This window comes from Anomaloglossus baeobatrachus, chromosome 6 (genome assembly GCF_048569485.1).
Source record: "Anomaloglossus baeobatrachus isolate aAnoBae1 chromosome 6, aAnoBae1.hap1, whole genome shotgun sequence".
NCBI classification, from domain to species: domain Eukaryota; kingdom Metazoa; phylum Chordata; class Amphibia; order Anura; family Aromobatidae; genus Anomaloglossus; species Anomaloglossus baeobatrachus.
In genome coordinates, this window is record NC_134358.1 from 131,567,064 (window position 1) to 131,583,273 (window position 16,210).

The window sequence follows — 16,210 nt, forward strand, 5'->3', positions numbered from 1 at the left end:
TCTGTTCCGCAAGTGTCATCCTTAACCGCTCAAATGTCTGCATTTGCGTCTTATGCGATTAATGCTGTCCCAGACTCTACGACCCGTACGGCGGTGGCGTCCGCTAACTCCGTGGTTTTACGCAGGGCCTGGGTGTTAACTGAATGGAAGGCAGATTCTGCTTCCAAAAAAGGGCTTAACCAGTTTGCCTTGTTCTGCCGACCGACTGTTTAGTGTGCGTGAGATGTAATCATTAAACAGTTCAAGAGTAAGGATTCTTCCTTATCTCAGCCCAGACAAAACAAACCCCAACATACCAAGGGACAGTCGGGGTTTTCGGTCTTTTCAAGGCTCGGGCAGCCCATTTCTCCTCGTCCAAAGAGGACTCAAAAGGATCAGAGGAGCTCAGTTTCTTGGCGGGCTCAGTCACGCCCAAAAAAGACAGCCTGAAAACCCGCTTCCAAGAGGCTTCCTCATGACTTGCGGCCTCCTCTCTCCGCATCCTCGGTCGGTAGCAGGCTCTCCCGCCTTGGCGATATTTAGCTGTCACAGGTCAAAGACCGTTGGGTGAGAGACATTCTGTCTCACGGGTACAGGATAGAGTTCAGTTCTCGTCCTCCAACTCAATTCTTCAGAACTTCTCCACCTCCCGACCGAGCTGATGCTCTTCTGCAGGCGGTGGGCACTCTAAAGGCACAACGAGTGGTGACCCCCGTTCCTCTTCAGGAACAAGGTCACGGTTTTTACTCCGAATTATTTGCGGTGCCAAGAAAGGACGAGTATTTCCGTCCCGTTCTGGATCTAACACGGCTCAACCAGCTCGTGAACACCAGGCGGTTCCGGATGTAATCCCCCCGCTCCGTCATCGCCTCAATGTTTCAAGGAAATTTCCTAACATCGATACACGTCAAGGATGCTTATCCCCACGTGCCGATTGATCCAGAGCTCCAGCGTCTCTACGCTTTGTTATAAGACGCGAACACCTTCAGTTCGTAACTCTGCCTTCCGGCTGGCGATAGCCCCACGGGTCTTCGCTAAGGTCATGGCAGCAGTAGTACCAGTCCTGCAATCTCAAGGTCACTCTGTGATCCCGTATTTGGGAGATCTACTTGTCAAGGCACCCTCTTAAGGAACATGCCAACACAGCCGAACGTTGCGCTGGAGACTCTCCAGAGTTCGGGTGGATCATCAACTTTTCAAAGTCAGATCCGACCCCGGGCCAATCACTAACATATCTAGGCATGGAGTTTCATACTCTCTCAGCGATAGTGAAGCTTCCGCTAGCCAAACAGCGTTCACTACAGACAAGGCTGCAATCTCTCCTTAGGATCAGTCGCACACATTGAGACGCCTCATGCACTTCTCACGTAAGATGGTAGCAATGGCGGCAGTCCCTTTCGCGCAGTTTCATCTGCGTCCACTACAATGGGACATTCTCCGCCAATGAGACGGGAGGTCGACGCCCATCGACAGAGACGTCTCCTTTTCTCAGGCGGCCAAAGAATCTCTACGGTGGTGGCTTCTTCCCACCTCATGGTCAGAAAAAGGTCCTTCCTACCCCCATCCTGGGCGGTAGTTACGACAGGCACGAGTCTATCAGAGTGGAGAGCAGTTTTTCTCTACCACAGGGCTCAAGGTACGTGGATTCAGCAAGAGTCCACCCTTCAGATCAATGTTCTGGAAATCAGAGCAGTGTATCTTGTCCTACAAGCCTTCCAGCAGTGGCTGAAAAGCAAGCACATCCGAATTCAGTCGGATATCTCCACAGCGGTGGCATACATCAACCACCACGGAAGAACACGCAGCCGGCAAGCCTTCCAGGAAGCCGGCGGATTCTGACGTGGGTGGAAGACACGGCATCCACCATATCCGCAGTTCACATCCCAGGCGTGGTAAACTAGGAAGCAGACTTCCTCAGTCGCCAGGGTATGGACGCAGGGGAATGGTTTCTTCACCCGGACGGGTTTCAGGAGATCTGTCGCCGCTGCGGGATGCCGGACGTCGACATAATGGCGTCACGGCACAACAACATTGTCCCGGCTTCATAGCACAGTCTCACGATCATCGAGCTCTGGCGGCGGACGCCTCAGTTCAACATTGGTCGCAGTCCCGGCTACCTTATGTGTCCCACCTCTGGCATTGTTGCCCAGAGTACTGCGCAAGATCAAGTCCGACTGTCGCCGCGCCATCCTCGTCGCTCCAGATTGGCCGAGGAGGTCGGGGTTCCCGGATCTGTGGTACCTCACGGTAGGCCAACCGTGGGCACTACCAGACCGACCAGACTTGCTGTTTCAAGGGCCCTTTTTTCCATCTGAACTCTGCGGCCCTGACCATGACGGTGTAGCCATTGAGTCCTGGATCCTAGCGTCTTCAGGATTATCTCAGGAGTGGTTGTCACCATGACGCAGGCCAAGAAGCCAACGTCCGCCAAGATCTACCACAGATCGTGGAAGATATTCTTACCTTGGTGCTCTGCTCAAGGAGTTTCTCCCTGGCCATTTGCATCGCCTATTTGTCCTTCCTTCCTACAATCTTGGTTGGAAAATGGTTGGTCGCTCAGCTCCCTTAAGGGACAAGTCTCAGCGCTATCTGTATTTTTTCAGAAACGCCTAGCCGACTTCCGCAGGTACGCACGTTCCTGCAGGGAGTTTGTCTTCTCATCACTCCGTACAAGCGGCCGTTAGAGCTCTGGAGTCTGAACAAGGTTCTAATGACTCTCTTGAAGCCGCCTTTCGAGCCTTTGAAAGTTGTTTCCCTTTTCCGTCTTTCACAGAAAGTGGCCTTTCTAGTAGCGGTCACGTCTCTTCAGAAAGTGTCCGAGCTAGCAGCGCTGTCATGCAAATCTCCATTCCTGGTCTTCACCAGGACAAGGGGGTTCGGCGTCCGATTCCGGACTTTCTCCCTAAGGTGGTATCCCACTTTCATCTCAATCAAGATATCACCTTACCTTCTTTGTGTCCTCATCCAGTCCATCAATTTGAAAAGGATTTGCATCTGTTGGATCTGGTGAGAGCACTCAGGATCTACATTCCCGCACGGCGCTCCTGTGCCGCCCGGATGCACTCTTTGTCCTTGTCGCTGGTCAGCGTAAAGGGTCGCAAGCTTCCAAATCCACCCTGACTCGGTGGATCAAGGAACCAATTCTTGAAACCTACCGTTCTGCTAGGCTCCCGGTTCCCTCAGGGCTGAATGCCCATTCTACCAGAGCCGTGGGTGCGTCCTGGGCATTACGGCACCAGGCTACAGCTCAGCAGGTGTGCCAGGCACCTACCTGGTCGAGTCTGCACACTTTTACCAAGCATTATCAGGTGCATACCTACGCTTCGGCAGACGCCAGCCTAGGTAGACAAGTCCTTCAGGCGGCGGTTGCCCACCTGTACGAAAGGGCTGTTTGACGGCCCTACCACGAGGTATTCTTTTACCCACCCAGGGACTGCTTTTGGACGTCCCAATTGTCTGGGTCTCCCAATGGAGCGACAAAGAAGAAGGGAATTTTGTTTACTTACCGTAAATTCCTTTTCTTCTAGCTCCAATTGGGAGACCCAGCACCCGCCCTGTTTTCTTAGGGTTTTTTTCGGTACACATGTTGTTCATGTGAATGGTTGCAGTTCTCCGATGTTTCTTCGGATTGAATTGGTCTTTAAACCAGTTATTGGCTTTCCTCCTTCTTGCTTTTGCACTAAACTGGTGAGCCAGTGATCCCACTGGGGGTGTATAGCCAGAAGGGGAGGGGCCTTACACTTTTGAGTGTAATACTTTGTGTGGCCTCCGGAGGCAGTAGCTATACACCCAATTGGCTGGGTCTCCCAATTGGAGCTAGAAGAAAAGGAATTTACGGTAAGTAAACAAAATTCCCTTCTTCCATATCCAAAAAACTTGTGGAAAGAGGCATGCATGAAGTGCTCTAAAATTTCCTGGTAGACGGCTGCGCTGACTTTAATCCTAATAAAACACAGTGGAGCTACACCAGCAGATGACATGGCTCCCCAAAACATCACTGATTTTGGAAACTTCACACCAGACCCCAAGCAGCTTGGATTGTGGCCTCGCCACTCTTCCTCAAGACTCTGGGATTTTGATTTCTAAATGGAATGCAACATTTAATTTAATCTGAAAACAACACCTTGGACCACTGAGTAACAGTCCAGTTCTTTTTCTCTTTAGCCCAGGTAAGATGCTTCTGGGATTGTCTATTGATCATGAGTGGCTTGACACAAGGAATGCAACACTTGTAGCCCATGTCCTAGATATGTCTGTGTGTGGTGGCTCTTGAAGCACTGACTCCAGCAGCAGTCCACTCCTTGTGAATCTCCCCCAAATTTTTGAATGGCCTTTTCTTAACAATCCTAACAAGGCTGCGATTATCCCGGTTGCTTGTGCACCTTTTTCTACCACACTTTTTTTCCTTCCACTCAACTTTCCATTAATATGCTTGGAAACAGCACTCAATTGTGAACAGCCAGCTTCTTTAGCAATGACCTTTTGTGGCTTATCCTCCTTGTGGAATGTGTCAATGACTGCCTTCTGGACATCTGTCAAGTCAGCAGACTTACCCATGATTGTGTAGCCTACTGAACAAGACTAATGGACCATTTTAATGCTTAGGAACCTTTGCAGGTCTTTTGTGGTAATTATTCTAATTTTCTGAGATAATGACTTTTGGGGTTTCATTTGCTGTAAGCCATAATCATCAACATTAACAAATAAACTTTTGAAATAGATCCTGTTTGTAATGACTCTATAATATAAGCATTTCTCTTTTTATATCACTGAAATTTTACTTTTTGATGATATTCTAATTTATTGAGATGCACTTGCATTACCACATGAAGTGATGCATGTCAGATTTAAAACAAATTGTGCTTGGTCACTAAGGGATTAATTGTGCTTTATTACCCACTTATAAATAAATTATTGTAGTAGTTTAGTTAAAGCATCACTCCAGCGTGTGTTTTGTTTTGAGTATTTTTATGGCAGTGTTGGAGTGGTGCTTTAAATCTAAGTGTCTTGTACTCCCCTTCCGGTGACCCCTATTGCTTGTCGGTCTCTATGATTTTTGACCTGCCTGCAGCGTCATGGAGCTCACCGGAGGTTACAACCCAATACAAGTCTGAACCTCTTTCCGGATCTCGTAGACTGAAAAAAAATGCTAGAGTGGTGTTTTAGAGGGCCATTCCCACCATCCAAACTCCATTGGTTTCAATCCCTGAAATATAGTGGACACAATAAAATTCTGTGTAATTAATGGACACATTGGAAGTACAAGCATTCCTCTGATTTACCCTAAAAGCTTGAGGTGTTTCTCTGACTTTACTTGGCATTGATCATTTGTCATAAAGAACAGACAGTTACTGGTCCGTTTTTGTTTTTTTGTTTTGTTTTTTTTTATTAGACCTATTGCACTGATCTTTTATTTTATTGTTTTCCTGTAGGCGCTATCATCTTGCGTTCTCTTGCCTGGGGATACAACAGTGATGTGCTCCTCGTGGGACAATAATGTGTGCGTATTTCTTACTATATTGTGATACAGTAATCTTCATCAGGGCTTCAATTGTTGTAGACTGAATCTTTCCTCTGCGTCCAGATATTTTTACTCCATTGCTTTTGGAAGAAGACAAGACACGCTGATGGGACACGATGATGCCGTTAGTAAAATTCTCTGGAGCAACAACAGACTCTTCACCGCGTCTTGGGATTCTACGGTTAAGGTATGTACATCGTCGTTACCTTGTGATGACTGTATAGGACTCAGGTAGGGTATGGTATAATAAAGCGAGGTTTGCATAAAAAACGCAACATGTGACTATACCCTTGGACTCCAAACAGCTAAGCAAACTGCTTCAAATGAGAGAACACTTTGAACAAGGAATTATGGATCTTACCACCAGAAACTTATTTTGAAAATCTGACACTATGATCAATTGATTTCCGGAGATCTACTTTTTGAAACCTCAGACAAACTTCAAACCAGCCACGCGTTTTGCCTTCAGCAGTCGCAGCAGGGAATATAGTGTCACGTTTCACTAATTGATATGACTGGACGATTGTGTAACATGACAAGATCTATTCTGCCTAGGCTAATTGGGGGTCCAACGTACTGTACTGGCTAATATAGGAAACTTCCCTCTCGGATGTCCATTCGCTCTACTAGCATATGTAAAAGGGTTGTTTTCATAAGGTGGCAAATTCCTTATGATAATGCCTTATCTGAGAGTAGTTCACTATAGCAGCAGAGACCCCGAATCCAGCAAAGTGTCTCATAATAAACTGCTGTAGTTTTGATAAAATTGGCAGGCTAGAGTGGTAAACTTATCAAAACAGCAGCAAGCAGCCCAGTCAGTGATACACCACATGAATTTCAGCCCTTATTGTTGTGGGCTAAGCAGTCACCTGCAATTAAAGGGGTTGTGTGGGGATTATGTATTGAAGGCCTGTCTGTATATAGATCATCAAATATCTGACCAGTGGGGGTGCAACACCCGACACTCCTGCCCATTGGTTCGCTTTAAGTGTATCACTTAAATCACCAGGGTTTTCCTGTATAAACTAAAGCCAGTGCTATACTGACGCTAGGATGCTGATTCTATACATACCTTTAGTTGTCAGATTGCCTGTATTTCAAAACCTATACGTCCAGAGTTATAGAAATGTACAGCTTTTTGATTGGCAGCAGCTGGCGAATAGCTAATGTGGGTCAGGTTTTGCTGTTTATTCCCCCCCTGTCTGCTGCCTAGCCGCTGTAGATGCTGGACTGTATGGGCTGCATTTCTAACACGCCCCTATCATGTGACAGAAATGACCCATACATGGAAGGAGACCATACAGTCTAGCATCTACAGAGGCAGCAGATAGGGGCGGGAATAGATGGCAAAACCCGACCTACATATTAGTTATTCGGCAGCTGCTGCCAATCAAAAAGCTGTACATTTCTATAACTCTGGACGTATAGGTTTTGAAATACAGGCAGAGTTATAGAAATGTACAGCTTTTTGATTGGCAGCAGCTGGCGAATAGCTAATGTGGGTCAGGTTTTGCTGTTTATTCCCCCCCTGTCTGCTGCCTAGCCGCTGTAGATGCTGGACTGTATGGGCTGCATTTCTAACACGCCCCTATCATGTGACAGAAATGACCCATACATGGAAGGAGACCATACAGTCTAGCATCTACAGAGGCAGCAGATAGGGGCGGGAATAGATGGCAAAACCCGACCTACATATTAGTTATTCGGCAGCTGCTGCCAATCAAAAAGCTGTAAGTTTATGTACTTAAGAATACTTGCCTGTATTGAAAAAACTATATATCCAATCGGACAACTAAAGGTATGTATAAAATCACCATGATGGAGCCAGTGTAGAACTGGCTCATCATTATTATTATTATTATTATTATTATTATTATTATTATTATTATTTTATATAGGAAAATCCTGGTGATTTGGTGCACTTTAAAAGCATAGTGGCCACATCAATTTAAAGCAGGGAAAGAAGGCTTTTTCAAATACCTTCTTTTTTTTAATTCTGCCTGTGATAGGCGCTATCGATGTCAGCTGAGCCCCATCAGGTGATCTGGGCTACAGTGACCTCTGATGTCCAGTTATGTCACATCAACTTCCAGAATTGGAAGTTGACCTGGCAACACCGAGGCAGGACCCTGTCTCTGAGTAACTGGGCTGTTGTAGGCGGATTTTCATCGTACATCACAGCCCAGCATCTAGCACGCTCTCACCTTCATAGCTTAACAAAGCGCTGCAAGCATGCGAGATGCTGCGATTTGCAGTGAAACTCCGCCCACAGCTCAATCACTCAGGGAGACTGGGTCCTGTTTCAGTGATGCCAGGTCAACTTCCAATTCTAAAAGTTGATGTGACATCACTGGACATCAGAGGTCACTGCAGCCCGAGTCACGTGATGGGGATGGGAGGACAGCGATAGCGCTGCTCACATAAGAAGGTATTTAGAAAAAGCCTTCTGCCACAACTTTACACTGCTGTGTCCACTATGCTTTATAGTGGGCCACCTCTTTACAATAATTTATTTTGTACTCATGTCAAGTCTCAAGAATCCACACATACTGTACATCCTGACATTTCAGCCATGAGCTAATATTTAGGTGTAAATCTTTGCAGTTTAGCTTCTGGTGGCTGGAATCAAAGGTTTAAACGTACCTAGTGTTTCAGTAAAATTTCAAAATAGATGTTGTGTGTTCATGAAGAATAACACAATTTCTGGTAGTATTTAACTTGAATCTTACAATTTCACAATTGTTCTCCTCTACAGCCTATATCTCTTAATTTGTGTACTCCCTGAGACTACAACCCCTTTCTAAAAGTGTGGAATCACCTGATTCTGAGGATGTTCATTCAGTTGTTTACTTTTGTTTAACAAAAGCAGATCACAGACATGGCACAAAACTAAAGTAATTTCAAATGGCAACTTTCTGGTTTTAAGAGACACTAAAAAAAATCATGAAAACATAATGTGCTAGCCAGTAATGGTTACTTTTCAAGACCAAACGGGGAAAAAATATTGGAATCACTCTGTAAATTTTCATTCCCAAAACTAACACCTGCATCAAATAACATCTGCTCGTTAGTCTGCATCTATAAAGGAGTGATCACACCTTGGAGAGCTGTTGCACAAAGTGGACTGACATGAATCATAGCTCCAACACGAGAGATGTCAATTGAAAAAGAAGATGATTATCAAACTCTTAAAAAAAAAAAAAAAAATGGTAAATCATCTCTCAATGTTGCAAAAGATGTTGGTTGTTCAGTCAGCTGTGTCTAAAATCTGGACCAAATACAAACATGGGAAAGGTTGTTAATGGCAAACATACTGGTAGCCCAAGGAAGACATCAAAGCGTCAAGATAGGAAATTTAAAGCAATATTTCTCCAAAACAGGCAATGCATAACAAAACAAATGAGGAACGAATGGGAGGAAACTGGAGTCAATGTCTGTGACCGAACTGTAAGAAACCGACAAAAGGAAATGAGATTTACATATAGAAAAGCTAAACAATAAAAAATGACTGCCTAAAAAGAACATGTAAATTTCCACAGTTATTGATGATATGGGGATGCATGTCAGGTAAAGGCACTGGGAAGATGGCTGTCATTACATCTTTAATAAATGCCCGAGTTTACATTGAAATTTTGGACACTTTTCTTCTCCCATCAATTGAAAGGATGTTTGGGGGTGATAAAATAATTTACCAAGATGATAATGCATCCTGCATAGAACAAAAACTGTGAAAACATTCCTTGAAAGAAGACATAAGGTCAATGACATGGCCTGCAAATAGTCCGGATCTTAATACAATTGAAAATCTTTGGTGGAAGTTGAAGAAAATGGTCCATGACAAGGCTCCAGCCTGCAAAGCTGATCTGGCAACAGCAATCAGAGAAAGTTTGAGCCAGATTGATGAAGTGTACTGTTTGTCATTCATTAGGTCCATGGCTCAGAGACTGCAAGCTGTTATAAAAGCCAGAGGTGGTGCAACAAAATACTAGTGATGTATTGAAAAAAATTGTTTAAAAGAACAGAGTCCTCAGTGGTTGATACCTTTTAATGGCTAACTGAAAAGATGGTAATAATTGCAAGCTTTGTGATGTATCGGAGTGTTCTTTTGTTTGTTTTTCATGATTCCTAATTTTTTCCTCATAATTGAGTGATTCCATAATTTTTTTTCCCCTGTTTGGTCTTGAAATGAAAAGTAAGTTACTGGCTAGCACATTGTTTTCATGATTTATTTATTTATTTATTTTTTTTTAAGTGTTTCTTAAAGCCAGAAAGTTGACATTAGCTTTGTGCCATGTCTGTGATCTGCTTTTTTAACAAAAGTAAACAACTGAATGAACATCCTCAGAGCCAGGTGATTTTTGCCAGGGGTTGCAGCTTCTATTGTCAAGGTTAAAATGACGATGACGATGGCGGCGACGACGACGATGAGACTCAAAGGGTTTCTCGGGATCTGGCTGCTGATTCAAATTAAACTGTCATGTGTGCACGTGAGATTAAATAATAACGGACAGCAAGTCAGTTATAGCTATCTCCATGACTGGCATTGGCCAAGTGGTCTTTATTGTTTAAAACTTTCCACAACTCTTGAGAAGTGAAGGGCGTGGACAAAATACAGTCCAATCAAATATCGTAGGTCAGGGCTTCATGACGTAGAGAGATCTGCATAGTCTCTTCCTGATTGGTCATTCCAGGCTCCAGGAATTTCTTTTGGTTATCACCTCGGGTGTAGACAGGAAATAGCAGCCATCTTTAAGTTACATATACTGTGTCTAAGGAAAATACACTGAATATGCAATATACATGTTAGTAAGAAACAAAAGCATTCACAAATGTGTGTTTAGTTCACATCTACTGAACTATATACCTGAGTCTATGAAATGGCTGAATTAAGTATTTTGTATACTCAATTCTTGTCCTCAACAGTATGATGGGATACCTTGCACAGCACATGCAGAGATGGCTTCTTGTTTTTTTTTTTTTTTTTTTATTTTCTACATCACAGACAAAATAGCAGCATGAAGAGCATTACATAGTAATACTGAGCTGTGTAGCTGTGAATCCAGTAGTAAGAAGAGAAATACATTTGCAAAAGGCTACAGCAGGATCTTCCAGACTCTACGTGCTTTTTATCTGAGATTCGTGCTCCGCACTCCTTCTCCCTTTTTCTATAGCGTATAATAGGAAGAGTAACCTGACACTTGATTCTGCTGGTAAGGCCTAAGACACACGACATGAAAATCGGAGCGAGTGGAATGCGATAAAACATCGCATCCCACTCGGACCAATATTAGCCTATGTGCCAGCACCCATGAGCGATTATTTTCTCAAGCCTAATCGGACCGAGAAAACAATTGCAGCATGCTGCGATTGTAATGCGAGACTCTCTCTCGCATCCATTCAAGTCTATGGGGTGAGAGAAAAATCGCACTGCACTCGCAGTACACCGGTGTACCGCGAGTGCAGAGCGAGAATAGCAATAGCCGGCAACGGAGGAGAGGGGGAAATAAATCCCTCCCCTCCTCAGTTCCTGCCCTCCCCTCCTCAGAGCCGGCCCGTCCCCCGCAGCTGAGGTCCGATCGCATGATCGGACCTCAGTCGCAGTGACACTCGCATGACACTCTGCTCCCGCTGTGCTGCCAGCACGAGCCGAGCGTCATGCGAGGATCGCATTAGTTCCCGTGTGGCTCCAGCCTAATAAAAGCATGACAGATTGTGTGGATTAGGAGTTCACATGGCAGTAGGAGGGGGAAGCAGCATATTACTCTGATAAGAGAGGGTCTTAGGGGTACTTCTCACATAGCGAGATCGCTAGCGAGATCGTTGCTGAGTCACGGTTTTTGTGACGCACCAGTGACCTCATCAGCGATCTCGCTGTGTGTGACACTAAGCAGTGACCTGGCCCCTGCTGTGAAATCGCTGCTCGTTACACACAGTGCTGGTTCATTTTTTGGATGTTGCTCTCCCGCCATGAAGCACACGTCGCTGTGTTTGACAGCGAGAGAGCAACGATCTGAATGTGCAGGGAGCCGGCTTCTGACAGCTGCAGACGCTGGTAACCAAGATATTTATCTTGGTTACTAGCGTACGCCGCTCTCACGCTGCCAGTGCCGGCTCCCTGCACACGTAGCCAGAGTACACATCGGGTAAATAAGCAAAGCGGTTTGCTTATTAACCCGATGTGTACTCTGGCTACGAGTTCAGGGAGCCAGCGCTAAGCGGTGTGCGCTGGTAACCAAGGTAAATATCGGGTAACCAAGCGAAGCGCTTTGCTTGGTTACCCGATATTTACCCTTAGTTACCAAGCGCAGTATCGCTTCCACGCGTCGCTGGGGGCTGGTCACTGGTCGCTGGTGAGATCTGCCTGCTTGACAACTCACCAGCGACCATGTAGCGACGCAACAGCGATCCTGACCAGGTCATATCGTGGTCGGAATTACTGGTACGTCGTTTAGTGAGACGGTACCCTTATACTTTCTTGTATCTTTGATTTTATGCTACGTTTGTTGAAACAGTGACTGTTTAACTTAGTATTGTAAATTCACCTTTCCTCACACCCTATAATCTTACAGCTATAAATATACTGATCTCACGTTTTCTCATTTAGGTGTGGAGTTGTGTACCCTCTGATGTGTGTGGGACCAAGAGAAACAACTTTGAATTGCTGGCAGAATTGGAGCATGACGCTGGTGTGAGTTTAGATGTGTGTCTTTTACAACCATCGGTATTGTAGCTTTAGAGATGTCGTGCTATACATGTAATGTAGCTGTAACATTTAGGCAAAACCCTTTTATATACCCTGTCATAGAGAAATTATAAAATCTATAGTTCTCTCTGGATAGGGGACATATCTACCCTCATACTGAACATATGTGATTAATTACACAGAACAAAATATATACACAGCAATATTGTTTTGCTCCCATTTTTCATGAGCTGGACTCTAAAATCTAAGACGTTTTCATGTAACAAAAGGCCAATTTCTCTCAAACATTGTTCACAAATTTGTCTAAATCTGTGTTGGTCAGCTCTTCCCCTCCTTTCCTGATATAATCCATCCAGTTTACAGCTTTGGTATATCAAGATGCTAATTAGACAGCACGATTATTGCACAGGTGTGCCTTAGGCTGGCCACAATAAAAAAAACAAAAACCTCATTTTTGAGTGACCTATCACACAGCACAATGCCACAGATGTTTCAAGTCTTGAGGGGGCATGCAGTTGGCCTGATGACTGCAGGAGTGTCCACCAGAGTTGGTGGGAATGAATTGAATGTTCATTTCTCTACCATAAGACGTCTCCATTTGGCAGAACAATCCAACCGGCCTCACAACCGCAGACCATGTGTATCCACACCAGCCCAGGACCTCAACATCCAGCATCTTCACCTCCCAAGATTGTCTGAGACCAGTCACCTGGACAGCTGCTGCAACAATCTGTGCAGAACCAAAGAAGTTTCTTCACAAATTGTCAGAAACAGTCTCAGGGAAGCTTGTCTGCGCTCATCACTCTCATCGTGGTCTCTACTTGACTGTTGTTCTTCGTAATAACAGACTTCAGTGGGAAAATGCTCACATTCAATGGCGTCTAGCATCTTGAAAAAGTGTTCTCTTCACTGATGAATCCTAGTTTTCAATGTATAGGGTAGATGGCAGACTGTGTATGGCGTTGTGTATGGCATAAGTTTTCTGATGTCAGCATTGTGAATCAAGTGGGTATAGTGGCGGTGGGGTTATGGTCTGGACAGGCGTACATTATGGACAATGAACACGGGTACATTGTATTGATGACATTTTGAATACACAGATATACCATGATCAGATCCTGAGGCCCCTTGTTGTGCCATTCATCCACAACCATCACTTCATGCTGCAGCATGATAATGCATGGCCTCTTGTTACAAGGATCTGTACACAAATTCATGGAAGCTGAAAACATCCCAGTTTTTGTATGACACCACACTTCTCGGACTTGCCACCCATTGAGTATGTTTGGGATGCACTGGATCGGTGTATATGACAGCTTGTTCAAGCTCCTGTCACTATCCAGAAATTTGGCACAGCCATTGAAGAAGAGTGGAACAACACTTCACAGGCCACAATCAACAACCCGATCAACTCTATGCGAAGATGTGTTTCATTGCGTCAGGCAAATCGTGGTGATTGGTTTTCTGACCCCCACCCACATTTTAGAGTGCCTTTTTATTGTGGCCAGCCTAAGGCACACCCGTGCAATAATCATGCTGTCTAAAGCCCGCTTTACACGCTGCAATGTATCTTACAATGTGTCGGCGGGGTCACATCGTAAGTGACGCACATCCGGCATCGTAAGGTACATTGCAGTGTGTGACAGGTACGTGCGATTGAACGTTAAAACGTTCATTGCACGCACGTCGTTCATTCCTCATGAATTGAACGTCAGATTGTTCATCGTACCCGGGGTAGCACACATCGCAGTGTGTGACACCCCGGGAACGATGAACAGATCTTACCTGCGTCCTGCGGCTGCCGGACTGTAATGCGGAAGGAAGGAGGTGAGCGGGATGTTTACGTCCCGCTGAGCTCCGCCCCTCCACTTCTATTGGCCGGCTGCCGCGTGACGTCGCTGTGACGCCGAATGTCCCTCCCACTCCAGGAAGTGGACGTTCGCCGCCCACATCGAGGTCGTATTGATGGGTAAATACGTGTAACGGGGGGTTACTCGTATGTGCGGCACATTAAACAAATTGAACGTGCCTGCCGCACATACGATGGGGGCGGTTACGATCACATACGATATCGTATGCTAGATCGTAAGGTGTAAAGCAGGCTTTACGAGGATATTGATATTCCACACCTGTGAGGTGAATAGATCTCTGTAACAGAGAAGAGCTTTCTAACACAGATTCAGACAAATTTGTAAACCATATGTGAGAGAAAAAGACCTATTGTGTACATAAAGTCTTAGATTTTTTAGTTCATGAAAAATAGGAGCAAAAACATAAGTGGCGCATTTATATTTTTGTTCAGTGTATAACCTGGGAAATAGTGAGAGATGACACTTCCATCCTCATTAAAGTAAGGCTCCTTTCAGATTGTGTTTTTCCCTACGTCCACAGGTCCCGTCGGAGCATCCGTCCGAACCACCTGTAGTCGACTACGTTCGGGTGTCCGTCTGCAGAAAATGTATATGTGCAAAAATGGCACAAAACAGAGCACACGCTAACGCAGTGTGCTCCATTACAGTAAATATGGGCTGCTTCCAGGGATGACGTCCCTTTTGTCATGTGATAGGGGCGTGTTCGAAATACTATCACGTGACAAAAGGGACGTCATCCCTGATAGCAGCCCATACAGTCTAGCACTACCCTGAGCACAGTGTGTCTGACCGCTGGTGAGGTTTGCGCGCTCACGAGATTATGGGCGGGTACTTGCTGATAACAATCACAGCCCCGCCCATAATCACTTGCCTGCGCACACGTCACCAGCGGTCACACTGCTCAGTCCCGTGAGACTGGCACTGGGCATGCGCGGGGATGGCTGGAGCAGTGGGCGGTGCATCAGCTATGGAAAGGAGCGATATGGGCGGCATACAGGACCAGGAGGCAGAATAACGGACGCCAGAGAGCCCGCCCCCGTGTCACATTTACACTATCTGAATACAAAAAGGTACCACTTTATAAAGCCTTTATTTTGGTCTCACATGGGGCACAATAATAACAGGGACCTTTCTAGAATGCAGCCCAGGAGCTGCAGAGGGGGAATCTTTTAGGTTTTGGGCGAAATTTCTGCTGACAGGTTCCCTTTAACCTTTCAATAGCACACATTGTGCCTATAGTAACCTGAGCGTGACATGTTGCCACATGTGTCTAATACATTGTTTATCACATAGTTCTTTTCTGGCTATAAAATTGCTTCAAATATATATCTTAGGGTTAACATTATATGTTTTCTTTATCGTTCCTTTGGGAGACCCAGACCATGGGTGTTTAGCTTCTGCCTCCGGAGGACACACAAAGTACTACACTTAAAAGTGTAGCTCCTCCCTCTGAGCTTATACACCCCCTGGTAGCCAGTCCTAGCCAGTTTATTGCTTTGTGTCAGGAGGCATACATCCACACATGCATTCTCATCTGATTTGTTTGACTTTTGGAAAGAGTTTGAAGAAAAGCGGGTCCATGTCTGGACTCCCGGCATGTCCCTTCTCACCCCACTGTGTCGGCGGTGTTGTTAAGGTTGATTTACAAGGCTGCAGCCTTACATGCCGTGCTCCTTCACCATCCCTTCTGGGCTCTGGCTTGAAGTGGGAGCCAGCACGGTCTCCATGCCTGGCAGGAGTCCGGTCTCCATCCACAGCCCCTTGAGGATTCTGTTGGTCCGGAGCACTCATCCCCAGGGACATGGCCCTGCGTCTCAGCAGCTAAGTACCTGAGACGTTTATGTTGGAGGTCCCGGTTCTTTATTGTAAGGGGAGAGTATGCTGTATGTGATTGTTTTAACTTTTCCGGCGGATTCTCTAGCTTTTGCCTGAGAACCGCGCCGATAGTGCCTGCTTGTCGGCCTCGCCACTTAAATTTAGGCCCCAGCTTCGCCGGAGGCCTACTTTTATTTTCCTGCCCTCGCATGTCACTCATGCAGAGGGACAGGTTCGGCTCCTCCCGGCGGCCGTTCTACACAGGGGAGGGACACTCCCCACTGCTGGGGCGTCCCTCCTTCCCTGCAGGTCTCTATAGCC

The 16,210-nt window shown here is 45.7% G+C and overlaps 1 protein-coding gene across 1 annotated transcript in view; it reads left to right on the top strand.

Annotated features, from left to right (window-relative positions):
• NSMAF (neutral sphingomyelinase activation associated factor) overlaps positions 1–16,210 on the top strand; it is a 180,542-nt gene that overhangs the window by 136,993 nt on the left and 27,339 nt on the right. The window contains exons 24-26 of the mRNA XM_075316032.1: positions 5,412–5,479; positions 5,564–5,687; positions 12,105–12,188. Of these exons, the coding sequence (XP_075172147.1) occupies positions 5,412–5,479; positions 5,564–5,687; positions 12,105–12,188 (276 nt within the window). The remainder of the gene's footprint in view (positions 1–5,411; positions 5,480–5,563; positions 5,688–12,104; positions 12,189–16,210) is intronic.